Raw genomic sequence first — 27,136 nt, forward strand, 5'->3', positions numbered from 1 at the left:
ACTGTTCAAATCCATTGAGACCTACTTCTTGATCAAGGCTTACCCTCTTGATAATCAAAGTGATGGTAGCACCTAAGCCTCCCACTCCTCCATCGTGTGTGTGTGTGTGTGTGTGTGTGTGTGTGTGTGTATAGACACATAGACCTACGTGAGTTCTCACCACACAGTGTGAGTGGAAACGGGAAAGACCAGCTTGGCAAGATGCTTTAACGTCTACTCCTCAATGACAAAACTGTCATTCATCACAGAGACACAAGGAGACGTACCTGTTCTCCCTCACTCTCCCTCTCTCTCTCTCTCTCACACACACACACACACACACACACACACACACACACACACACACACACACACACACACACACACACATACGTACATTCCCATCCCATCTCCATGGTTTCACTCTCTTATATTAATACCATATATATCTTCCATCCCCCAACCAAACCCTTGCCATCCTCAGGGGGTCAGCATAGACCCAGCCATGAACCCAACATCAGGATAGAGCTTTAGATTGCATATAATGACAAGCACCCATCTCCTTCAACTTAGCCTCCGCAATGGCCTAGCGGCAACAGCTGTCATCAGATGTTATCGGTGACACTGGAGCGGCCTGAACATGCCCCGACCATTCAGCCAGCCGAGTGCCAGTGCCAACGCAGCCCCTCTTAAACTGTCAGGAGAGAGCTCTCCACCCCGCACGCTTCACCACCCTCACCTTTAATCGCACCAGCCTTTATCTGCTAGATGCCCCGTCTGCTAGCCAGTACAATGCAGGTATCTTACATGTCGTAAAAAAAAAAAACTACAGGGAAGTAAATGGTTGTCGGTTGAGGCCTGTTGCGGGTGACTGATAAGGACATGTTTGTTTTCTGAGCGCCCGTATGGTGTCAAACTTCTGTGGAGAGGAGGTTTTTGTCGTAAACGGCCCTGATGATGCATCGGAATACTACAGTGTTGAGTGTGTCAGAGAGGTAGAGAGATCTGGGGTGTGGGTGAGACAGGGGCAGCAGAAATGGTATTAGCAGCAGAGGGCTGTGGAGAAAGCAAGGGCTCTGGCAGCAGCAGTACCAACACTGGAGAGTCCCAAGCCCAAGTGGAAATTAGAGCGCGCAGAATGGAGCAACAGTGTTTGACAGTAGCTGGCCTAATCCCCTTGGAGCTGATAAGCAGTGGCTAAACAAACCTAGCACAAGCTACACTGAAGCGAGAGATAAGAACCCTGAACAGCGCTCACACAAACACACACACACACATACATACATACACACACACACACACACACGCACGCGCACGCGCATAGGCATACACTTGCTCAGATAGACAGGCTCTCACACAAACCACACAGAGCCTTATCACCCACCAGCTTGTAGAAACACACAGCAAAGTTCACAAAGCCCTTGGCGGAGAGCTTGTGGACTGAACATGTTCCAGTGTGTGTGTGTGTGTGTGTGTGTTTGTGTGTGTGTGCGCACACGATTGTGTTTTTTTTTCTTCTTTTTTTTTTTGGTCAGCATGTCAGAGTGCACACACTCGCGAAGTGTTTGAAGTCCGCTCGCCACCACTGGGTAGTTGAACCCAAGGCCGTGGCCATTAAAGCGTAGTATCAATCACAGCTAATTTCCCCCCAAATAATTAAACTGTGGCCCTCTCATTTCATCTGCAGCCTTGCAGGCAGTTGCCAGCAGTTCATTTAGGATCATTTCCAGGCTCTGGGGAGTTAAGCCTCCCCCATGGCTGGCAGGGGGCCAGGGTGGAGCCCCACCCCACCCTATGGGGGCAGTCAGCCTGTCTGGGGTGCTTGTGTGGCCCTCCCTTTCACATGTACATATACACTCAGACACACAGAAAGACATACTGAGATATATTGACTGATAGGGTGGACTAAAACATTTCCATTGAGAGACATACTGATCAATAGTGCAATTGTACGCAGGCATGCAGACGGACAAGACTTGCTGTCTTCTGGTGGTGCATTTGGTGTTAGTGAGACAGACACACACACACACACAAACCCCCACACACACACACGGAAGCATATACACACAGAGAGAGTGATGGAGGCTGGGAGGTCTCTGCAGGGTGAATAAACAGGAGAAAGCCTTCATTATTAACTGCCTGGAAGAGCCACAAGCAGCTGCCAGATCAGCTGAATGTCATATGGTGTGTGTGTGTGTGTGTGTGTCATTCAGTGTTTGAGCTGTGTGTGTGTGTGTGTGTGTGCTCTCTTGTTTATTTGTGCATGGATTAGGGCAGTAGCATAGCTAAAATACCTTGCATGCATTCTCCTCCCTTTCCAGCAGTATTTAACGGTCTAATGCCTGTTGTTGTGTACCCGTATTCACAACCAGCCAAGGCTCGAGTGCCTTTTCACTACGATACCCAGAATTCTCTTCCAGTTTATTCGGCTTCCCTGACCAGGCAGTTGAATGCTTGGCAAGCTCTTGCTGTCATTGGTTGAGGTAAACACACAGGCCTGGCCTTTGTTGGTGCAAGTGCTGGTCTTATTCTTCAGTCAGGGCAGCTATTGTCTCTGCATAAATGAGCCATTCCAGCAATCATTCATTGATGCTGTAGGAACTTGTTTACACACACATGCAGACACACACACACACACACACACACACACACAGACACACACACACACACACTCTTGCTCTTTCTCTTTCTTTCTCTCTCTCTCTCGCACTCTCGCTCTCTCTCTCTCTCTCTCTCTCGCACGCCCTCTCTCTCGTGCTCTCTCTCTCTTTTCTTTCCTTTCCTCTCTCTCTTTCATTTTGTTCTCACTCTCTCTGACATGCACACATGCAGTCGACACAAACACACACACTGAGTCAATGCTTTTCTGCACATTCTCACTATCTCTATGAGAGAGATATGTGTGTCTCTGCTGTGCCATCTCAGTCTCCCCACCCTCTTTACACACAAACATACACACACACACACACACCACCCCCCACCTCTGGTTGTCATGTGTCGAAGAAGCAGCCAGGCTATTAGTCTGTAATTGGGGCGTGTGTGAGTGAGAGAGCGCATTTGTGTGAGTGTGTGTGTGTGTGTGTGTGTGTGTGTGTGTGTGTGAGAGAGAGAGAGAGATAGTCGGAGAAAGGGTATTTGTGTGTCTCTCTGTGTGTGTGTGTGTGTGTGTGTGTGTGTGTGTGTGTGTGTGTGTTTCGCATGTGTGTGTCCAGGGCTCTGGCAGCGGATGGGGTTGGAGGTAATTAGCAGACGGCAGGCAGCATCAGAGCTGTGATTAGCAGTGGCTCTTCACCTGCTAATGCAGGAGGCAAGCAGGGCAGGGGCTCCACTCTGCCACCGAGCACAGGGACACGCTGATAACCAGAACCAGGGCAGACAAGTAGGAAGACAGAACGAGGAGAAAGAGAACCACCTCAATAGGCTTTTTTTGTGATTTCTCTTTCACACACACACACACACTTTCAGACACTTTCACACACTCACACACGCACACACACACACAGGATGAAAGGAAGGTGAGCCGCAATGCAATAATTGTGCCCTCATTAGGGTAATACGTATAGCAGTGCTTTGTTAGCTGGCTAGAACGTTGTTGCTTTTCCAGTGTGAAAATAAAACCATCATTATGGAAAACTCCTCAGTAGTTTCAGCCTCTGTATGTTTGATGTGGTTTGGACGAGGCTTCCCCCTCAAGCGCGCGGTAAAATGTGAGCCTAAATTAGCTGAACAAGGAGAATTAAGGTACTTAATATATTGTTCTGTTGTCAAATGGCACGAACCCCGCTGAGAATGTCAGACAAGTTGCGCTGTGTGTGTGTGTGTGTGTGTGTGTGTGTGTGTGTGTGTGTGTGTGTGTGTGTGTGTGTGTGTGTGTGTGTGTGTGTGTGTGTGTGTGTGTGTGTGTGTGTGTGTGTGTGTGTGTGTGTGTGTGTGTGTGTGTGTGTGTGTAAAAGAGATGGAGTCTGAAAGAGAAGTAGAGAGTCAGGGGAGGTGTAGAGGCTGCATATGGACAGGGCAGGCCCAGAAGCAGGTGTGGTGTCCGGGCTTGAAGCCCACTCGGCCCAGGCTGTGGCCAGCGCTCTGGGTCTCTTGCCTGCTGGACACGCTCACCCTAACAGCTGGGACAGGGCTAACCTCCTCCAACACCTTCAGCACAGAAGGGGGATGCAGTGCCAAGCCTCCCCACATAAAGAGCATATAGATTAGGCTAGTCATGCAAAGTCAGGCCCCTCCATCCCCTATGGTGTTGGTAGCGTGGTTAGGATACTGAAGTGTGTGTGTGTGTCTGTGTGTGTGTGTGTTTATGTCTGTGTGTGTGTCTGTGTGTGTGTGTGTGTGTGCGTTTGTGTGTGTTTGTCTTCAGGCTCGTACCACTTGTTTGTCACATGTGGCCTCTTGTGTTTACCGTACCACCTCAGTATCCCAGAGCAAATGTGTGGGTAATAAATCTCTCTCTCTCACACACACACATCTCACACAAACACACTCATTTATCTAAAAAGACGTGATGAGAGGTGCGAACGTCGACAATACGATGGATTCATCGCTGTGTGAGATGTGTTGTGAAACACACTCCTATTCTCTGAAAGCAAACCTCCCTATGGTTGGCTTTCTGTGTGTGTGTGTGTGTGTGTGTGTGTGTGTGTGTGTGTGTGTGTGTGTGTGTGTGTGTGTGTGACAAAGGTAGAGCCCCTGCTGCTGCTCAAACAGGGAAAAGCAGCCTTTGCTAATGCAGACACAGCTGTACAGGAGTCTTTTAAATTACCAGACTTGTTTGGACCGGGTGTGTGTGTGGAGCAGACATATTTCATGTGCTTGTGCAAACTGTGTCCAGTTGGTTCAGGAGAGGGTCTCACTGGCTATGAGTAGAGAGAGAGACTCTCTGTGAGGGTGTGCTTTTCAGTGTGTGTAGGTGGTGTCAGGATGGGGAGTGTTTGTGTGTGTGTGTGTGTGTGTGTGTGTGGTGTGTGTGTGTGTGTCGAGGGTCAGGGGAGAGTGGTGAGGGGCTGTGCTGTATGCTGGGCTGTAATGGCTCCCCCACTGTCGGCTGCAGCTCTTTAATGGAGCTGGATACAAGCCTGGGGTGTAATGATAGAGTACAGGCAGGCAGGGATGTGAACTGGCTCATGCACACATCTACACGTTCTCTCTCACTCACTCACACACACACACACACACACACACACACACACACACACACATCTACACTCTTTCACACGCACAAACACACACCCACCACACATATACACTCTCTCTCTCACACACACATCTACACTCTTTCACACACACACACACACATATATACACACACACACACACATTTTCACTATTTCACGCACACACTCAAACATACACACAAACACACACTCCACTCAATCAGTCATATATACACTTAGTCCAGCTCTGTTCTTTAGTCGCACACTACTCTGCCTAGCTCACACACACAAACACACGCATGCACACACACAAACACTCACACACACACATACACACAGATGTTTTCCTTTGATGTGGCACTGTGTGTAAATGTGTGTTTGTAGGCTGTCTGCACTTCAAGGGGAAAGGATGGATATGTCTTTTTCTTCTCACTCTCTCTCTCTCCCTCTCTCTCTCTCTCTCTCCCTATTTCCGTCCCTCTCTCTCTCCCTCTCTCTCTCTCTCTCTCTCTCTCTCTCTCTCTCTGGCCAGGTAGAGTGATAGGAGGCTGAATTACAGGAGATAGCCACATGCTCTTCTTTTAACAAGCTGATAGGCAAATCTCTTCCTGGTTAAAGATTAACTGCCTGGAAAGCCTCCCTGCATTATCTCAACAGTGGACCGGGGCACATCGGAGCCCGAAGGGATTTACTCTCTCCCTGTGTGTGTGTGTGTGTGTGTGTGTGTGTGTGTGTGTGTGTGTGTGTGTGTGTGTGTGTGTGTGTGTGTGTGTGTGTGTGTGTGTGTGTGTGTGTGTGTGTGTGTGAAAGGCTTATCAACAGACAGATGTCTCGACACATACCACACTCTGGTGTATACTGTAGAGGGAGAGGGTATCTATTTGTCGAAATGTGTTTTGTTTACAGAGAAGTGTTTGTTTATGTGTCTATGTGTATTGAGGCTCTGACACAGGACAGCATCACTGACCGACCGCCAGTGAAGGGTTTTTTCTTTTTGTAGGGGTCAGCCTCTCAGACCGCAGGCCCACAATGAGTGTGTGGTTCTGGTCAGTAGAAACATTGTGATGTGTTGGCAGAGATGAGCAGCTCAGGACCAGAAGCAGGAGATCCCTTTGTCTGATAGCATGTCCTACAGCTCCCTCTGGTGGAGAAGAGGAAGAATCACAAGACGACACAGCCACCTCAGGGAAAGATAGAGAGAGAATACCGGAAGAGGCAGGAGAGGAGGATGGCAACAGGAAGGGGGGAGGGGGACTGGAAGGCAATGTCAGAGAACCTAATCAGTCAGAGGTCAAGAGAGAGAGAGTGGGGGAGAAGGGGGGGGGGGGGGGGGGGGGACTGGTGGAGATACTGCTTGGCGGTTGATTGTGGTCATTCGTCATGTTGGCTGACACTGGAGGAGCCAAAATGGTGTTGGGTGTTCTTTCTTCCCCTACGTACTCACATACCTTAGGGATGGATCTTCTCTCCTATGTGTGTGTCTTAGAGAGAGAGAGAGAGAGAGAGAGAGAGAGAGAGAGAAACTGTGCACTCTCTCTCTCCCCATCATGTGGTGTGTTCATGCTGGCTTCATTATTGCTCAGTCATGGTGCGTCCGTTTAGGCTGTCGTTGATTAGATCATCATGGTTCTCCCAGGGCTATTTTCCCATCCGACTGCTGCCTTGCCCAACAGACACAACATGACTACAGAGGCAGCTTTGCTCACATCTACGCCCCACCACACTTCACGCTGCTGAATTAATGGAATTAAATGTCATATTAAAATGAATGCAGACTTTTTAGTTTTTTTCTACCTGCCTCATGCTTACATCTGACGTCTAAAGACTCTAAAATCCCATCCTTTGATAAATAGATGGGTGTTTTTGTTTTTTTTGCGACAGAAATTAAGCAGTGACATTAATGTGCCTTGTCACTAGGGGGCAGTCTACCTGGGATTTTCATACATTTTTCAATCACCTTCTGATTTACATACATGTGTACATACCTGATGGTATGTGTGGTGGACAGATGTCTGTATCTCCCATCTAACAGCCTGTGGAGAGTCAAACAGTCACGCTGAGGTGGAGGGAGTCGGTTAATATATGCTTTTGAGGCTTCCCTGTGCGCTGGTTGAGACTTCAGTGGGTTTGGTGTAATTGGCCCGGAGAGTGGCGGACTCTGGTCAGATAAGGGGCGGATGCAGGCTAGGTTCATGCCAGTCAGCAGCTGTCTAGACTTACGTGGGCGGTGGCGAGATTGACACCTGTCTGTCATCGCCTGGGCCAGGAGTGTAGCGCGATGAGTCATCCCCACTCCTCGTAAGTCAGGGCTAGCTCAGGTGTTGTATCTGGAAATTCATTTGTCTCACTGGAGGTGTGTGTGTGTGTGTGTGTGTTTAAAAGATAGAAAGAGAGAGAAGTGAGTGTGTGTTTTCCTAGTCACACCCTGGGTATAAGGATTTTTAAGTGGTGTGTGTTTGTGTGTGTGTGTAAGGTGGGGCAGGGACGTGGGTTTAGGGAGAAGGAGAGGAGGTTGTTGCGGGGCAAGGTCTTAGTAACGGCACGCCAGAACAAGCCTCCACCTCTGCCCAAGGCTCTATCTTTCCTCAGATACAGTCACACACTCTCAAACACAAACACACACACACACATACACACACACATACACACACACATACACACAGAAAGAGAGCGAGAGAGAGGTGGTGGGGAAAGTGCACGCATGTCACAATTTTTAACACCCCGCCTTCTCCCTCTCTTCCTTTCGGTCTTTCTCCCTCTCCCAATTTTTTTTTCAATTGAAAAGGCTTTATTGACATGACAAGAGTTCTCTCTCTCTCTCTCTCTCTCTCTCCCTCTCTTCTTACTTCAAGGGGGGTCAGTGTGGTCACAAGGGCCATGTGGAAGAGGAGGCAGCTGACACGCAGGGGCAGCCACCCCCTCTTTCTCTCCCTCCGCCTCCTTCCCTCGCTCCCCCCCCCCCTCTCTCTCTCTCTCTCTCTCTCTCTCTCTCTCTCTCTCTCTCTCTCTCTCTCTCTCTCTCTCTCTCTCTCTCTCTCTCTCTCCCTCTCTCTCTCCTCCCCCTGGCAGCATGTGCATGCCTCTGTTATCTCAGAATGGCTGAGGAATTATAGGTTGAGAGGGGAAAGAGGGGGAGGAGGAGGAGGAGGGGGAGGTCATGTGACATTGCAGCAGCTGCTACGCTGAGAATTTCTGTTTTCACTAGGCGAGAGAGAGGGAGGGAGAGAGAGAGAGAGGGAGAGAGAGAGAGAGAAAGAGAGAGAGAGAGAAAGGAGAGCGAGAGAGGCAGAGGGAGGGAGAAGGAACGAGCGAGTGAGCGAGCACGAGAGAGAGAGAGAGAGAGAGGGAGATAGGCAGAGCGTGTGCGTGTGTGTGTGTGTGTGTGTGTGGTGTGTTGCTTTGTTAGATAAGCTCCAAACGGTCTTTGTGAAGAGGGAGAGACTGAGCGCGAGGGAGCTACAGAGACCGCGAGAGAGGGAGAGAGAGAAAGAGGGAGAGGGAGAAACAGAAAAAGAGAAGAGAAAAGAAGAGGAGAGGAGGGAAAAAAATGGTGTTTCCCTTGGCTCTCTTTAAGCGCTGGGCTTGGCTGAAGATGCAGCGATGGGAGACAGAGGCAGCTCCAGTCCTTTGTGCAGTAAGCAGACGCCGCTTTTCTCGTCCTTTACTCTGAGGGGGGTCCTTGTTTTGTGTGTGTGTGTGTGTGTGTGTTGTGTGTGTGAGTGTGTGTGTGTGTGTGTGTGGAGGGGGGGGATGTTGAACGTGAGTGTTTTATTGCCTTGGCTGAAGCTGGCTGACCAGGCACTGAACATTTGCTGTCTGAACATTTGCTCTCGTGCCATTCCGGAGAAGTTCCTTTTTTTTTTTCTTCTTCTTCTGGCTACTCGGCTGTTCTCGAATTGGTGTCGACTTGTGAGGTGGTTTCTCGGAGCGGTCCTCGGCTACTGTGTGTCGCTGTGAAACTGTGTGTTCTCTTTTCATCTCTTCTCTTCTCTGTGCCTCAGCTCTGGGAAAGAGTGCTTGTGCTGGCTCTTTCCCATTCACTGTGTGCCTGTGTAATTCATTGTGTTTGAGTGGGTTGTATGTGTGCTTCGCATGTGTGTGGTGTGTACCAGTCAGTGTGGGTGGTGGACTGTGTATGTTTGTGTCTCTGTGTGTTGTTAGCTGTCCCCTTATAAGAGATACTACGATGGGATAATGAATTGTGTGTGTGTGTGTGTGTGTGTGTGTGTGTGTGTGTGTGTGGGTGTGTGTGTGTGTGTTAGTTAGTCTCTGAGGGTATCTGAATTAATGATCAGGGTCTTAGATAGTTAACTGAGTTTCTGTCCTCTCACAGTAATCATGCATGTATGATTACGATGGCTATGAGGTGGTGTGGTGTGTGTGTGTGTGTGTGTGTGTGTGTGTGTGTATTGTGATGTGTTTCTGTCTGTGTTTATTAGTTTCTGAGGGCACCTCTGTGAATGGGTGATCTGTGTGTCAAGTAGATTGTGCCCCCTTACAGTAATTTGAATACATGTATGGGGGGTTAGTGTGTGTGTGTGTGTGTGTGTGTGTGTGTGTGTGTGGAGGGGGGGGGGGGGGGGTTGAGTTGACGGTCTAGCAGCAGCAGTGGCATTGTTAATTTCATTATTAATTGCTCTGGAAGGTTCAGGCATAGTGCACTGGGTGAAACAGAGGTAAGCCCCATAGTGCTGGGGAAACATCACCTTTCCCACCAATCCCCTCCTCACACACACCGCACATAAACACACATACACACACACACATAAACACACACACACACACACATAAACACACACACACACACATAGACAAACCCAAACAGAAAAACAGGCTGTACTTTCCTAACAGCTACCTCACAAATAACACCTTCAGCCAACTTTTCATCAGCCAGTCAGAAGTGAGAGAAGAATGACTGATTCATTCTTTCGCTCTCTGTCTCTTTCAGTCTGTTTATTCCATTTTGTTTTGGGTCTTTTTATCTTTTTGAACACCAGTGCCCTGTAGGGTTTCTCCTATATTAAGCACTTAGTGAACTGATACTAACACCAATCAATTGGCAACAACACATGGAATCAGCTTCGCCATGGAGGCAGTGTGGTAGTGTGTGTGGCTTGACCCTGCCATGACCCCATTCTGTGTGTGTGTGTGTATATGTGTGTGTGGCAGCTCGTTAACTGTGCCAGTGTGTGACAGCAGTGCAGTGAGCCTCCGGGCGCATGTGCAACTTGAAGCTCAGGGATTCCGCCTGGCTTGTCGCGCTGGTGTCCCCTTACACCACTCCTCCAGAGCTCAGTGCCAACGCCAACGCCCGTAAATCCCTCACCCTAAAAAAGATGTGTGTGTGTGTGTGTGTGTGTGTGTGTTTGTGAGTGTGTGTGTGTTTGAAAGGGAGGTTGGTGGAAAAATGTCCATGCAGCAGCTTGGGTCACTCAATGTGTCAGGACTAGAGACGAGAGGAGGACAGAAGGGAAGATAGATGACAAATAAACAGAAGGAAAAGGAGGGAAGAGAAGGAGAGAAGAGAAGAGTTGAGAAGGGGTTGAGGAGCTTTCACCTCATGCTCTCACACCACGCCTGTACTTTCTCACACAAGTTCCCAGCGCATGCCGGTGATCCATGATCTCCTGGAAATCCATGTGTGCGAGTGAGTGCTTTTCAGCCATTCTTTACCGGGAACCCCCTCGTCTCTGGGAGGGAGTGTAATTTTTCGCAGTTCACCATGGGGTAGCCCCCTAGTGTTACACGGGACGGGAGGCAGTTCTTGGATCAGTGTCGCTCTATGAAATCCCCGAAAGTTGGCAGGCTGGTGGTGAGTCGTCAGCCACAGGTTGAAGATGTATTCATACTGTCAGTTTGATTGGAGTTGTATTACTCATTGAGCTAGCAGTGGCATAAGAAATGTCAAGTCACGTTTGTTTTTGTAGCAGTTTTGGCGCAGGTTACAGGTTACAGCCCATTGCCTTAGCTAAAGCCACAGACTTGACCCTCTGTCAGCCTAGCATGCAATACACACACACACACACACACACACACACACACACACACACACACTCGACACGCACACGCATGCGCACGTGCAAGCATTTATGGTGTATAACGCTAGGCAAACTCCTCTCACAGGCCTATTGAATCAGGACACTAGTGTGTAAACAAAGACCTACCATCCCACAGACCCCACCACATGATTGTAAGCTGCTTCCTGCATGAACACACACACCACCACCTCCACCTCCACCTCGATCAAGATGCTGCTGGCAAGTTTGTGGCGCGGTTGTAGTATGCAGTGATGGTTAGCGATGAGTACACTGTGCCCTGACCATGCGTGCTGGTTCCGGAGGAGGTTAGAGCTGGGGGATGAATGGAGGAGCTTTTGTCACATTCCATCCCTGTGTCAGAGAGGAGACGGTGATGGCAGGGTGTGTGGTGGTGGTGACTGTGATGATTATGATGATGCTGATAATAGGGGCGATGGTGACTGCAGTGACGGTGGTTATGGGGATAATAGCGATGGCGGTGCTGACAATTGAGGCTAATGTGTCCTGTCTGCTGCTGTCAGGCTGTGGGAATAGTGTGTTTGTGTGTGTGTGTGTGTTTGTGTGTGGTTGGAAGGTTGTTTGTGTGTGTGGGTTGTTGTAAGGGTATGTTTGTGAGTATATGACCAGACTGAGCAGGAGAGGGCATAGCTGGGTTGCTGTGGAAACAAAGGCACTGCTGGATGCGTGCATCTAGGGCAAACAGACACCCCTCCAACTCTCCAAACTCCCCCCACGCACACACACACACACACACACAGACATCGACTTGGCCCCTCATCGGGCCAAGGGCTGCCTGACCTTGGGCATAACCTCTGACCCCCCACCCACAGCTGTCATCCTGTGTGACTGTGGGTGTGTGTGTGTGTGTGTGTGTGTGTGTGTGTGTGTGTGTGTGTGTGTGTGTGTGTGTGTGTGTGTGTATGCGTGTGCATGTGTATGTGTATGTGTATGTGTTAGTCCAGACTGTGGCTCTTCTTAGAAAAGCACATTCACACACAGTGCGTGAGTCTTTAACCCTAGGGCTGGTTATTCACTGCGTGACTCAACACTGACTGACTGACTGACTGACTCCATGGCTGACTGTGCTCTTGTGAAGAGGTAATAACACACCCCCTCACATCCTGTGGCACTCATCTTTTCTCTCTCTCTCCCTCTCCCTCTTTTTTTTGTATTTTTTGTTTGCCACTCTTTTCCTCCAGGCATGAGCCATGAGCCAAAGTCACCTTCCTTAGGAATGATCTCTACGGCAACGCGCACCACGGCAACAGTCAGCCCCCTCACTCCGTCGCCCCTCAACGGCTCCATCGTGCCCAATGGAAGCCCGGCAGCCCAGTCGGCCCACTCCGGATTCGCTGCCGCCCTCCGCAAGCTGGCCAAACAGGCCGAGGAACCCAGAGGTGCGTCCCACCCCTCACCCCCACCCTTTACTAACCCTGACCCTTCACCTTTACCCCCTGACCCCCTCACCCCTCCATCCTGCCACAGCTGTCCCAAGACACCGGGTTCTTTTGTGGCCAGTGGCTGTTCTCTCTCTCTCTCTCTCTCTCTGTCTCTCTCTCTGTCTCTTTCTCTCTCTCTGTCTTCCGGCTGAGTGGAGGATGCAGGTGGGGGTTAAGATGGCTGTCGGTGTCTCTCTTTTTGGAGTCGCTAATAGCCCCTTAAGTGGTATTCACACTGGATTGAATTAAAACGTCGTCTCCAGGGAGACTTGGCCCAGGGGGTGACGAGGGGAGCGGGTCGGGCTCAGTGACCCACTTAAGGGGCTGACTGGGTTGTTTACCATGGCCTCGGTCCTCCAGCAGGTTCTATCAAGAGCTGGGGGAGAGGGTTTGCTGCTGTTTATTGGGAAAGATCTTTTCATTTGATTTGTGGGGGGGGGGGGGGGGGGGACTGGGAGATACTGTCTGAGCCTGAATCCCTTATCACACGCCCTACTGGCGTGGCTGAGGGATACCTGATGAGTGTGGGAGTGAGAGCTGGAGTGGCATCTGTGATGAGGGATGTGAGAGTTGTGTCTGTGATGAGTGGTGTCTGTGATGGATGAGTGGTGTCTGTGATGAGGGGATGTGAGAGTGGCGTCTGTGATGAGGGATGAGAGAGTGGTGTCTGTGATGAGTGGTGTCTGTGATGAGGGATGTCTGTGATGAGGGATGTCTGTGATGAGGGATGTCTGTGATGAGGGATGTCTGTGATGAGTGGGGTCTGTGATGAGTGGGGTCTGTGATGAGTGGCATCTGTGATGAGTGGTGTCTGTGATGAGTGGGGTCTGTGATGAGTGGGGTCTGTGATGAGTGGGGTCTGTGATGAGTGGGGTCTGTGATGAGTGGGGTCTGTGATGAGTGGGGTCTGTGATAAGGGGTGTAGTAGTGGTGTCTGTGATGAGCGATGTGAGAGAGGACAAGGGTGCTTGGGTGCGGAATTGTAGAGAGGGTTGTCTAAATGCTGCAGCACAGTAGTAGTGGGCAGATCATTTTGTTAAGTGTGTGAGTGTGTGTACACACATGCGCATCAGTGTGTGTGTGTGTTAGAGAGAGTGCTTGGGTCGCTGGTTCAGCTGTTCCGGTCATGGTTCAGAAGCGTACAGAAAAGCCTCATCAGAATGGAAGCCCGTCTCAATGTGTGTGTGTGTGTGTGTGTCTGTGTCTGTGTGTGTGTCTGTCTGTGTGTGTCTGTCTGTGTGTGTCTGTCTGTGTGTGTCTGTGTGTCTGTGTGCTGGGGACTCAGTCAGGCGTGGGTGTAAGGGGCAGGGGTCTGCTCTGTGAACTGCTAGCAGACTAAAGGAAATAAACAACCTCCCCCTGTTAGGACTCACTGGAGCCCAGTCAACGGCTCCTGCATCCTCCCCACCTCTTTGTGTGTGTGTGCGTGTGTGTGTGTGTGTGTGTGTGTGTGTGTGTGTCCATAGTTAAAACAAAACAATATGAGGAATCCTGAGTGTGTGTCTGTGTGTGTTTGTGTTTGCACCCATCTGGTTGTCTGTGATGAGTGAATGCAGTGGCTTTGTCTTTACTGTGTGTCAGTCTGCCCTGGAAGTGAGTGTGGATGTTGGTATGCACCACTGACCACCATACAGCATTGCTGTGTGTGTGTGTGTGTGTGTGTGTGTGTGTTTAAGGTGCTCTTCCTCGATACCACCTCATGCCCTCAGCGCTTTCCTCTAAACAAGCTCTCTCCAGGGGTCCTAGTGATAATGTTGACAACCAGACTGGGAGGGCTGCAATCCCTCCCCCTAGACACACACACACACACACACATACATACACACACACACACACATATTTTCACCCACCTCCGTGCTAGGGACTGTGTGTGGGGAAGGGGGTGTTCAGGTCTGCCCTAGCTGTAGAGGGGGTGTGGGGGACACAGCAGGCTTGAGTTAGTGCCTCCATCCAACCACAGCGGCTCCGGACCCCTGGAGAGACTCCCAGCAGAGAGAGGAGCACTGGTCTCCATCACACACACACACACACACACACACACACAAGATTACCACACATACACGAACATACACACACATACACACACACACACACACACACACACACTGAGGCAGTCAACTCCGCCTCTAGCCCCCACGTCCAAACATACTTGAGCGGCCCCGTTCCCTGCATTCCCTCCCTCTCTCTTTCTCCCACCAGGGATGGATTTTTTAATCTGTTTCTTCAGCCATTTGTCTCCTATCCCATCTCTCTCTCTCTTCCACTCTTTTGTCTCTCACACTCTTCTCTCTGTCTCTGTCTCTGCCACCCTGTCTGTCTTCCTCTCTCCCTCTCTCTCTCTCTCTCTCTCTCTTAATCGAGCGGTGGCAGTGAGAGGGCACTGCTTGTACTGATTCTCCCATCCATCCCTCCCTCTCTCTGTCTCTCTCTCTTTCTCTGTCCCTCGCTCCATCCCTCTCACAGAGAAATCAGTGCCTGGCCCTGTGATTTACTGTGCTATGAAGGAGAGCAGCCCCAGTCTTTAACAAATCCACACTCACTCTCGCTCTCTTTCTCGCTCTCTCTCTCTCTTTCTATCTATCTGTCTGCCTGTCTGTATCTCTCACGCTATCTTTCTCCTTTTTGTTCTTTCTGTCTCGCACACTCACTCTCTTTTACCACACGCCCCCACACAAAGGCTGGATCCCTTTCTTTTGTGGCAGATGTGTGTATTTGCGCGTGTGTGTGTGTGTGTGTGTGTGTGTTTACATGGGTGTATGTGTGTGTCTGTGTGTGTGTGTGTACATGTGTTTTTCTAAGAGAGTGTGTGTTTGTTTTTCCTTGAATGCCTTTGAAGTGGGGGTTGTGGTGTTTGAGAGAAAAGGAAAACGCACTATGAGACGATACTATCACTTGTAATCTTCCAGTGGGGGCGACAAATCTGCAGTGTGTTCCGGAAGCAGCACACTGTGTTACGAGTCAGAGCGACACGTTCACAAGGCCCATCTTCAGGTTGTGTGTCTGGGGGAAAAAAGATGTCTTTGTCTGTGCATTAGGATCATTGTACTGTGGGTGTGTTTAACCAGCAGGCTGTGTGTGTTCGTATTCATGCCTGTGGGTACTTATGTTTGAAGAAATCTGAGGTATCTGTAGGTGTTTTACAGGAGTAATGTGTGTGTTTATCTATGTATGTGTGTATATATGTGTGTGTGTGTGTGTGTGTGTGTGTATATATTTCTATATATATATATATATATATATATATATATATATATATATATATATACATGCAGTTTGTGTGTGTGTGTGTGTGTGTGTGTGTGTGTGGCCACTCCTGGTTGTATTCTTGGCTGTATTGTCCGTGGGCAGGCCATGGTGTCATGTCTCTGCAAGAGAGGCTACGTCCCAGTCTACTTCTAAGTGGCCGTGGGTGGTGAGTAAAAACAGCTTGTGGGGGAAGACACACGCTATGATTAAGCATCAAGAACAAAAAATATCCTGAAAAAAAAACACACACACACACAAGCTGCCAAACCTCTCCAGCTGCTAGTTGTTTTGTGCTATGGAAGAGTGCTGTAGGTGGGCAGAGGAAACAGGGGATGGCATGAGTCATTTGTCCAGACTGGCTGGCTGCGACCTGGGGAGAGTGGAGTGGAGTGGAAGGGTGGGGCTGGAGAGTGATGGAAGGGAGGGGGACGCTGGACAGATGGTGACCCCCAGCAGGGGCGCTGATCCTGGGTGACGACAGGTAGAGCGTGGGGCCTCCTCGTGGAAGCCAGACTGCTGTCTCCAAAAATGAGTATTTATAGTCGGAAGTGGGCGAGAGGTGCTTGCATGTGCCCCGGTGCTAAGATGTTAATACACGCACGCACGCGCACACACATACAAACAAACAGACACACACACACACACACACACACACACGAAAGCAGTGTCAGCAGTGTAATCCCTATGGTGCCTGGAAGTCGTTAGCCTCTTAGCATCTGCTCCTGTTGTCTGTGCTCTTTCTCTCTCTGTCTCTTTATCTCTTTTTCTCTCTTTCTCTCTCTCTCTCTCTCTCTCTCTCTCTCTCTCTCTCTCTCTCTCTCTGCCCTTCCGCCCTCGGGGGACTTGCGTGTCATGACTCTGGCCCTTTAATCCAAATGGAGGCAGATTTGCTTTTAAGCCTCATCATTGGTCAGATTTCCACGCTCTGCCATGAGTAGCGCGCACACACACACACATTCCACAACTCTGCATAAATACTTCATACTCGCTCCCTGACTCACTCTCCCTCTCGTGCATAATGAATCAGAGAGCCAGTTAGTTATCAGTCAGGATTGAAGGGGCTGATTAATGGGAGGAGCGCGCAAGGATGCCGTGTGTGTGTGTGTGTCTTCTCCAGGCCATGAGTAGCACACACATCACACACACACGCAGACACACACGATTCACTCACTCAATACATTTCGTCAGAGTAACAGACACTTTCTCATTTTCTCTCTCTTCATCTTTCATCTCATCCTCGGATCACTAAACGAGTCTCCGATGAGCCATCAAGTGTGGATAGGAGGTGACTAGAGCTGCAGGTCCAGAGGCAGATAGATTTAGGAGAGCTGTGCTACTGGTCTGCCACAGGCTCTGTGTCTGGCTGTGGTGCTGTGCGGTGTGGTGATTCATCAGCTGGGCTGATGGCTATTGGCAGATTGCTCTTGTGCACCAGATGTATGATGTATTTAGACGCCACACGGAGAAGAATGGGTTAGAGATAGACAGGCAGGCGTGTGGGTGGACGGGCGGGCGGACGGACAGACGGACAGAGGGACGGCCGGCCGGACGAGAAGGATAGAGAAAGGTAGATGGAGATGGAGAGGGAGAAGCAGAGAAAGGAAGATAGGAAATAGGCTGAGATGCAAACTCAAAGAGAGGGATGGAGCGATAGAGCGAGAGAAGAAGGGAGAGAGAGAGGGATGGTTGGGCGGGGAGGGAGTGAGTGAACGACTGCTGCCTTCTGTGGGGGTCAGTGCTGTTAGGCGAGGCTACCCTGGGGGTGTTGCCCTGTTGTTGTGAGCCCACAGCCCCGGCTCAGGGAGCAGGGCCAGGCAAGCGTGACCCCCTCCATCTGGAGCTTGGACTACACGCACACACACATACAGAGCCCTAGACACACACACTAGCTCTCTCTCCTTCTCTCTCTCTCTCTCTCTCTCTCTCTCTCTCCCCCTCACACACACAGGCTGTCTGTCTGCACCCCTCAGGCAAAATGCCTTGGAGCACAGCGTGTCCCCGAAACCCCACCATCACACACACACACACACACACACACACACACACACACACACAGACAGAAGCGCCACACACCAAAATCACCACTTAATGTTTACTTCCTCGTCTGCAGTACACAGGCTACCACCCCCCCTTCACACACACACAAACTGAAACACACACACAATGCACAAACACACACACAATGCACAAACACAATGCACAAACACACACACAAACAAACACACAGATAAATTATCGCTCATGTTCTTATAATTGCATACACACTCACACAATCACTCTCAAACTCCCACAAACACATTAACCGCATGTCACTTACCACACATACAATGGACAACACCCACATCCTCGCAAGTTAACACACTCACCTCTTCAACTACATGTCTTCAGGACACACACACACACACACACACACACACACACACACACAGATTGCACCCCTCCCCTGGCTGATGCAGATTAGAGCAGCGTGCTTTGTGCTGCGCAGGCCGAGCGTGGCCGGAGGCAGCATATGGAGGGAGGATTGTCGGAGCAGTGCTATGCACACCAGGTGTGAAATGGGCTGTTTAATTAAGTGCTGATGTTGTTCTAATGCAGGCCGCGAGGTTGGAGGAAGGAGAGAAGTGTGTGTGTGTGTGTGTGTGTGTGTGTGTGTGGTGTGTGTGTGTGGTGTGTGTGTGTGTGTGTGTGTGTGTTTGAGGCAGGTGGGTAGGGGATGAGGAACAGCTTGTCACTCTGTGTGTGTGTGTGTGTGTGTTGGGAGTGTTTGTGTGTGGCTTGTCTGTGCAAAGGCGTGTGTGTGTGTGTGTGTGTACATGCAAGTTTGTGTGTGCGTGCTTGAATGCAGCGGGCACCCCCCTTCTCTCATTGCAGCCTAGCTTGGGCGGTCATGCAGTGAGCACAACAAGGAGAGAGAGAGGGATAGAGAGAAAGAGGGAGAGAGCGATAGAGAGAATGAGAGAGAGAGTGAGCGAGCTTCCCCTAATGGAGGAGCCGACAGAGAGCAGGCCTGCCCATTAATCATAAAGAGACACACACACACACACACACACACACACACACACACACACACACACACACACACACAGTCACAGGCAGCTCTCCTCCCCCTCCTTCTCCACTTCTTCCCTCTCTCTCTCCCTCTCCCTCCTTCCCTCTTATCTACCCTCCCTCTTCTGTCTCTGTACCCTCCATCCAGGAAAAGCCAAGTGTGTGTGTGTGAGAGAGAGAAAGTGTGTGTGTGTGTGTGTGTGTGTGTGTGGGGGGGGGGGGGGTTGTTGGGGCGGTAGAAGCTGCATGCCTTTTGCCTGTAGTGGAGTGCAGTTTGCTGGGGTGTGCTGGCTGGGCTGTTGTCATGAGCAAAGGAAGTGGCGCTCGCTAGTGTGGTTCAGACCCAGTGCTGGTTTCTCACTACAGGAAGCTGCCTGGCCTCTTGGCTGTAGTCATGCCTGCGATTGACTCGATTTCCTGTGCTAGCTTTAGCAGTGATAGTGCAAAGCTCAGTAACACATGCACAACCACAAACACACACGCACACACTCACACACCCACACACCCACACACTGAATAGATTTTAATGGCATTAGCATTTTGCAAAATGACACCAGTTTACTAAAGGAGGGAGGGAGGGAGGGGGGGTGGGTGGGGGGTCACGTATCATTGGGATCCCATCTGCCACTGGGGCGGCCATGGCAGCAGCCAAGTCATGATCACGGCGACGCCGGTCCTCCAGGAATTTGAGGGACGTGCATCGCTGTGGGGCGGGGATGTCGGATGTGGCTTGGCTGGATGGTGTGGTGGGAGTTGATGTATTTGTGTGTGGGTCGGGCGGGGGTTAGCCCCTAGGGGATATGTTGGGAGGTGGAGGGTGAGAGAAAGAGAGAGAGTGTGGATGGTGGGGGTGGGGGGGGGGGGATGGAGAGAATTAATTGATGTGGACTGCGTTGCCTAGGAATAATGGTGAACAGCGTCTTTGCAAGGCAGAGGTTTGAAGAAGAGAAGAGCAAATAACGGCCCCACAGGGGAAAGCTGCTCATGCCCTCTTCCAAACAGCCCCGCCCCCCTCCTGCCCCCTCACCCCCACCCCTCCCGTGCTGCCCTGTTCTTGTTTCCCTGACATCTTGCGGGGCTTCCAGAGGCCAGCTCCCCCAGCTTTAAACTGCCTGTAAGTGTTGTAAATGTATGCATAAAAAATGGATGCTTGCCTGACAGATCCGATGCGCAGGGCAACTGGAGATTTGAGCTGGTAGTGGAGAGGAGGAGAGGAAAGGTAGGGGAGGGAGAGGAGAGGAAAAGAAGGGGAGAGGAGGGGAGAGGAAGGAAGAGGGTGGCGGAGGAGAAGAAGAAAGGATGAGACGGTGATGAAGGGAAAACAGGATGAGACAGAGGAGAGGAGAAGAGAACAGAGGAGAGGAGAGGAGAGGAGAGGAGAACAGAGGAGAGGAGAGGGGAACAGAGGAGAGGGGAACAGAGGAGAGGGGAACAGAGGAGAGGGGAACAGAGGAGAGGAGAGCAGAGGAAAGGAAAGGAGATGAGAGGAGAGGAGAGGAGAGGAGAGCAGAAAGGCGGGGGCAGAGTGGAGGAGATGAGTGAAACAGATAAGTGCCTGGAGGTGAAGAGGGAAGAGGGCTCCGATGAGGAACAGGGGCCTGGTTTAGGGCATTAATGCCGCCGCTGGGCACAATGAGAGCAGAATTAAACGAGAGAGAAAGATCTCTCTTTCTCTCTCTCTCTCTCTCTCTCTCTCTCTCCCTGTCTCCACCTGCTTATAGCTCTGCTCCTGCTGAATTATTCAGTGTGTCCTGCTTCTCTCTCCACCTACAGCAAACCTTCAGAGAGAGAGAGAGAGAGAGAGAGAGAGAGAGAAAGAAAGGGAAGGGGTGTAAAATTGTAAAAAGGCAACAAACCGTAAAGGGAATTGGTGAAGGAGCAAACAAGAGGAAGGCTATGCTAAAACAGAGAGCAAGAGAGAGAGCGAGAGAGAAAGATGGAGCGTGTGAGAGAAAGAGAAAGAGAGAGGGAGAGGGAGGGAGGGAGGGAGGGAGGGAAAGAATGAGGGAGGGAGGGAGTGAGAGAGAGAGATTTATCCTTGGATGAGGGTGATTCTCTTTAGCAGCCCATGCCACTGCTCTGTGCTCTTTGTCTGTGGTTAACGCTTTCACTGCCACTGTCACTCTCGTGTGTGTGTGTGTGTGTGTGTGTGTGTGTGTGTGTGTGTGTGTGTGTGTGTGTGTGTGTGTGTGTGTGTGTGTGTGTGTGTGTGTGTGTGTGTGTGTGTGTGTGTGTGTGTGTGTGTGAGAGAGAGAGAGAGAGGACATGCTGGTATGTGTGACAGGTCTCTGTGCTGGATCGCAGCCTTTATTGTGCTCCTTTGATTCCAGTTCCAGGGACAGAGCGAGAGGAACCTAAAGGTGTGAATGCAGATGATAGGCTTTGAGCTCATGTCAGGCTTTTGTGTGTGTGTGTGTGTATGTGCATTTGTGTGTGTGTGCATTTGTGTGTGCGCGTCCATTTGTGTGTGTGTGTGTGTACATTTGTTTGTGTGTGTGTGTGCGTGCGCTCAGCAGTAGGCTGTTACTGATTGGGTTTATCTGGGATAATGTGAGTGTGAAAGCGGCAGGGCAGGTAGTGGCAGGTTGATGCGATGTGAAATGGTGTCATGTGATGTGATGTGACCTGATGAGGGGTACCTATCCTCACCAGGGCTCTGCTTGGCTAATGGACCCCAGGAACCAGTCTCTGCTTAGACACAGCGCTCCCCTGACCCCAGCCCTAATCCTCACCTGAGCCATGCGTGAAACACCTCCTTTGCCTGAGGGACATACGCTGGGTGTATGGCTATCATGTCAGCAAAGCACATCTGGTTAACATCTGGTTAACAGAATAGTGTTTTGGCTACAGCCGACCTCTCCCAGCGCCCATTGATCTCAACTCCGGTGGATGCTGGCTGGGGTTCAGCTCCTGGTGTGAGAGGAGGGCCGCTGATGGAGGTGCCTATGCGCCTGGTCTCCTCTCCGGTGACTTACTCTCTCTTTGACGCTCTCATTCTGTTCATGTTCTCTCCTTCTCTCTCTCTCTCCATCTCTCTCTCTCTCTCTCTCTCTCTCTCTCTCTCCATTTTCTCTCTCCGTCCCGTCCCCTCCTCCCCCAGTGGTGGTGTCAGTTGGGAGTGAATCCAGCATGTCACTGTGGCTGCTGTATTAACTGCCTGGCTGCTGCTGCTTCTGCTGCTGCTGCTGAGTGAGTATTGATTAAGGGAGTCGGCGAGGGGAGAGTAATGTCCCTCTTTCATGGGATTAGGCCACTAATTGCTGTTGTGCGGGCCAGACAGACTTCCGCACGTCTCGCCCTGCGTCACCCTGTCACCACCTCTCCTCTCGGTCTCCCCACCTATTTCTCTATCTCTCCCTCGCTCCTTCCATCTCTCTCTTTCCACCTCTCTCTCTCTCTCCCTCCACCTCTCCTTCGCTCCTTCCCCCTCTCTCTCTTCTTCCACCTCTCTCTCTCTCTTCTTCCGCCCGCCTCTCTCTCTCCTTCCGCCTTTCCCTTTCTCTCTCTTCTCGGTCCATCCTCCAAGGTGGTCTGTGAATGGATTTTCCAGTATTGAATGCAGGCTCCATCTCCTACCCTTTATTCCTGAAGTGTTCACGGCAGCGATTTTAAGTAGAGCGGTCAACCACATGACCTCTATTGATGGAATGTCTTCACCTGTCTGCTGTGGTCGACACCTCCACCCTCCCCCATCGAACCGGGTGTGCGGCTGGGAGTTGGAATAGGACTGTTGGACATGTGTGTGTGATATGTTTCACATGGGCATCCAGGAAAGTGCCGTGAAATCGGAGTCCAGCGAGTGGGGAGGGAGGGAGGTCGATAATTAGCGCCTCGCTGGCCTATGGATCCATAAGGCACAGAGTGCTGTCTTCCTCCTCTTCCAAAGGTGTGCATGAGAGAGAGAGAGAGAGAGACAGAGAGAGAGAGAGAGAGAGAGAGACAGAGAAAAACAGCCACAGGTTTCATCCGCCCTTGTAAATCTTTAATGACAAGCATTTAGTCCCTCTTGCCGCAGCTCTAGTAATTACTGCATCCAACAGTCTAGCGTGAGCCTCCTCTCCTCTTCTCTCCTCCACTCCCCACCAACGTCGCGCTCCCTTAAAAGCTTTTTCCTTCCAAAACGTCAATACCTCTTTGGGGACGTAACACTTAATCGCCTCTGCCGAAGCAGGCAGGCTTTAAAAGCGGTGGAAGGGTCTTAACGCAGCTTTTTGCTGTTTGCACCTGAGGTGGGGGGTCGTGCAGATCAACCCCATTGCATCTCACGCTCACACTCTCTCTCTCTCCCTCCCTCTTTCTCTCTGATGGGTGAGAGCCTACTCTCTCTCAGTATTCCACCCTCCCCCCCTGGGGCTGTTGTACATTTACCTTTCCCTACTCCAAGAAAGCCGCATGCCCAGGGCCATCTTGTAGATGCAGCTCACGGGTGGACGGGTAGAAGGGGGTAAGACCCCGAGGAGATGCTCCAGTGCAGCTCCAGTGCAGAGGCACTCGGTTCTCTGCGCCCTGACCCACACAGCTCAGCTGGCGTCGTTTACTTTGATAACGAGCCAAAGCAGTTAGCTGACCATGTAAAGCTCTCACCTCACCTCCAGAGCAGCAATTGACGTGTGTGTGTGTGTGTGTGTGTGTGTGTGTGTGTGTGTGTGTGTGTGTGTGTGTGTGTGTGTGTGTGTGTGTGTGTGTGTGTGTGTGTGTGTGTGTGTGTGTGTGTGTGTGTGTGTGTGTGTGTGTTTCATTCTGTGGGTTTTGGGGTGTGACTAGTATGACTAGAGCTGGAAGGAGATGGTGGTCGTGGTGATGGGTGAGGTTCTTTCCACAGGAAGTGCTGTTTTATTTGGAGAAGTGCCGGAGGCTGAGGTGTAGGAGGGGTGTCAGAGGTGCCATTGGAGGTGTCAACAACAGGTGCTCCGATGCCCCTGCCCCCACCACCAGAAGGGCAATGCCGAAGGTCAAAATGCATTTTTAGCAGCTGCTAGGGTTGGTGGAAAAACCACAGAAAAAACGTATTAGAATTGCACACATATCAGTTGTGCGTGAGCGGGTTTTAAGAGACAGAGCGATATGGAGAGAGTGAGTGAGAGAGAGAGAGAAAGAGCGGTTGTAATACAGGCTTTAAAGACACCATTTCTGCACAGAGAGGTGTCAGAGCCTCTTAGCTCGTTGGTGCTGACTCAGTCAGGCATGGGCTGAAATCTGCATCTACCGCCGAGCGAGCGGAGCTTAGCGTTGTAAAGGCCCCCTGAACACGCTCCGAGCACAGGGCAACGCCACGTTCAGAGACAGCTGACGCTGGGGGGACAGGGGGAGAGAAGAAGGAGGAAAAGAAAATGGTGCTTGATTTGAATATTTTAAATGTTAAAGGCGCAGAGTCCTTTTTCACCTTGGAGTGAAGGCTCCTCTGCATGTACTTACTGTCTCAGGCTAGTGCAAGTAAACACGCTTAAACACGTACACAGACACACACACACACACACACACACACACTGGCATACTAACACCTATATGTAGCACACACCGTGATGATCACGTAATAACCTTCTGTCTTCAGCTCATACATTATGAGCTTATATCTATAGGTGTGTGTGTGTGTGTGTGTGTGTGTGTGTGTGTGTGTGTTAGTGTGTGTGGGTGGGTGGGTGGGTTATGTGTGTGTGTGTGTGTGGGTGGGTGGGTGAGTGAGTGGGTTATGTGTGTGTGAATCCAGATAGGCTAATGTGACACACAGACCCCAGACTCAGTGCTATTAGCAGAGAGCAGAGCTGCTTGGAGGACTTTGACCTAGTTTGACCGTGTGTGTGTGTGTGTGTGTCTGTGCTGCGGCAGTAATGCTGTTAGGAGCAGAAAGGGCACTGTGAAAGCAGCGGACAGCGCCTACGGGCACTCTCAGATTTCATTTGGTGAGAGACAACAGGATGTACAAAGGTACAGTTAGGCATGGAGGGGAGGGGGGCAGAGAAACAGGAAGCAAAAGGGAAGAGTCAGAGAGGGAGAGGAGGAGGAGGAAGAAGAGAGAGAGAGAGAGAGCGAGAGAGAGAGAGATAAGCGATGCAGTGAGCGCATCTGATTGGCTAAGCGCGAGACCAGACTGTGACCCAGCCCTGCAGCTCTCTCTAAGGGAAGGGGGAGAGCCACTGGAGAGCATCTGTCTCTCTTTCTCTCTTCTTTTTCCCTCCCTTCCTTTCTCTTCCTCCATCTTTCTGTCTATCTCCCTGGCCAGCTCTCTCACTCTGTCTCTCCAGTGACTCTTTAGTGTGTGTGTGTGTGTGTGTGTGTGTGTGTGTGTGTGTGTGTGTGTGTGTGTGTGTGTGTGTGTGTGTGTGTGTGTGTGTGTGTGTGTGTGTGTGTGTGTGTGTGTGTGTGTGTGTGTGTGTGTGTGTGTGTGTGTGTGTGTGACTACTCTATTGCAATGGGAGTCTCGCGGGACGTCTCCTCCCGATCACTGTCACTATCTAATGGCTGCCCAGGGCCATCCATCTGTGCCCTGTGTGTGTGTGTGTGTGTGTGTGTGTGTGCTGCTCACTATCACTGCTCATCTTCACACACACACATTTAGCCTTGCATCTCTTGCTCTCTGTCTCTCTCTCGTTGCCATTCAGCCATGCTGTCTGTCTCAGCCTGTTGTGCCCTCACCCATCTCGGAAAGAAAAGCGACCAGGACTCCTGCCCAAGCGCTCTGTATGCTTAGGTGCCATCTCGCCATTCCGCCCCAACAGCTTACACATTCACCAGCCTGTAGCCTGTATCTACCTGCTGGGACTTGATTTCTCTGCTCCTCTTTAATTGTGTGTGTGTGTGTGTGTGTGTGTGTGTGTGTGTGTGTGTGTGTATATGTGCGTGTGTGTGGTTTATATTGGGCCAATTAGGTTTGAGTGACAGCGGTGGTGTGAGGTCTGAATGTAGGCCATCATGCAGGCAGCTGTTGTTTTAGTGGGCTGTTTTATGGGCTCTGATATTGAGTGTGTGCCGCCATGAAACATGGCCTGTCCTCAGTACGCCATCATCTCCGAGTCTCAGCACGTCTCGCCCGCACTGAGGGAGTGTGTGTGTGTGTGTGTGTGTGTGTGTGTGTGTGTGTGTGTGTGTGTGTGTGTGTGTGTGTGTGTGTGTGTGTGTGTGTGTGTCTGTGTGTGTCTGTGTGTGTGTGTCTGTGTGTGTGTCTGATTTTCACAGCCCGCTTTGATCACCGTGGCAAGATGCAGAACTGCTGGAGTCATCTGACAGCTCTATCGAGGCATGGGCTGCTGATGGATATCAGAAGCTGTTTATTTTCCTGTTTTAAACACTAGGACTGGATCTGGAGGCGCTTTTCTCTCCCTCTGCTAAGTGGGATGAATGTCTAACTGTTGTTTTTTTTTTCTCCCTCCCACTTCACACTCTTCCTCTTCTCTCTCTCTCACTCTCTCCCTCCCTCCCTCCTCACACTCTTCCTCTTCTCTATCTCTCCCTCCATCTTCTCTCTGGTACCTCTTTCTGTGCTTCCTGCATCAGGCTCCTCCATCAGCAGTGAGTCGTCTCCGGTCTCGTCCCCAGCCACCAATCACAGCTCCCCGGTGAGCACGCCCAAGCGAGGCCCCATGGGGCCGGTCATTGTGCCCCCGGGGGGCCACAGCGTCCCCAACACCCCACCCGTCGTCACCATCGCCCCCACCAAGACAGTCAACGGCCTCTGGAGGAGCGAGAGTCGGCAGGTGAGAGCTGTTCTTTCCAGGGCTAATGGCTAACTCTCTCTCTCTCTCTCTCTCTCTCTCTCTCTCTCTCTCTCTCTCTCTCTCTCTCTCTCTCTCTCTACCGTCCACTGTGTGTTGCTCTCCTCGTTCATCTCTCTCCCCTTTTTTTCTAAACCCGTCTTTCTTCTGCTCCCCAACCTGCACAATAGGGGTGCACTTGAAGTCTTTTCTTTAAAGCAGCGAGTGGCTCCCTCTGTGCCTCAGCTGCAGTACAAAAGGAGCTACACAGACACACACACACACACACACACACACAGACACACACACACACACACACACACACACACACATGCATATACTCACACACGCACGCACACACACATGCATATACTCACACACGCTCACACACTCCCTCCCACTCACACACTCTCTCTCTCTCTCTCTCTCTCTCTCTCTCTCTCTCTCTCTCTCTCTCTCTCACTCAGACATGCAAACACAGATGCACACTTGGGCACATACCCAAAAACACACATTTCATTTTTTGGCTCGCCTGTGAACCC

The 27,136-nt window shown here is 50.8% G+C and overlaps 1 protein-coding gene across 2 annotated transcripts in view; it reads left to right on the forward strand.

Moving 5' to 3' along the window:
- The window catches only part of gse1b (Gse1 coiled-coil protein b), a 172,331-nt gene that overhangs the window by 125,406 nt on the left and 19,789 nt on the right, over positions 1 to 27,136 (forward strand). Inside the window, exons 1-3 of one of the 2 annotated variants that reach the window (XM_080843155.1) lie at positions 8,643 to 8,769; positions 12,373 to 12,570; positions 26,398 to 26,597. In XM_080843155.1, the coding sequence (XP_080699281.1) occupies positions 8,736 to 8,769; positions 12,373 to 12,570; positions 26,398 to 26,597 (432 nt within the window). In that variant the 5' untranslated portion in view covers positions 8,643 to 8,735. Of the gene's footprint in view, positions 1 to 8,642; positions 8,770 to 12,372; positions 12,571 to 26,397; positions 26,598 to 27,136 lie in introns of those variants that run through there. The other variant, XM_080843156.1, reaches the window with a different exon arrangement.

This window comes from Sprattus sprattus (genome assembly GCF_963457725.1).
Source record: "Sprattus sprattus genome assembly, chromosome: 8".
NCBI classification, from domain to species: Eukaryota; Metazoa; Chordata; class Actinopteri; order Clupeiformes; family Clupeidae; genus Sprattus; species Sprattus sprattus.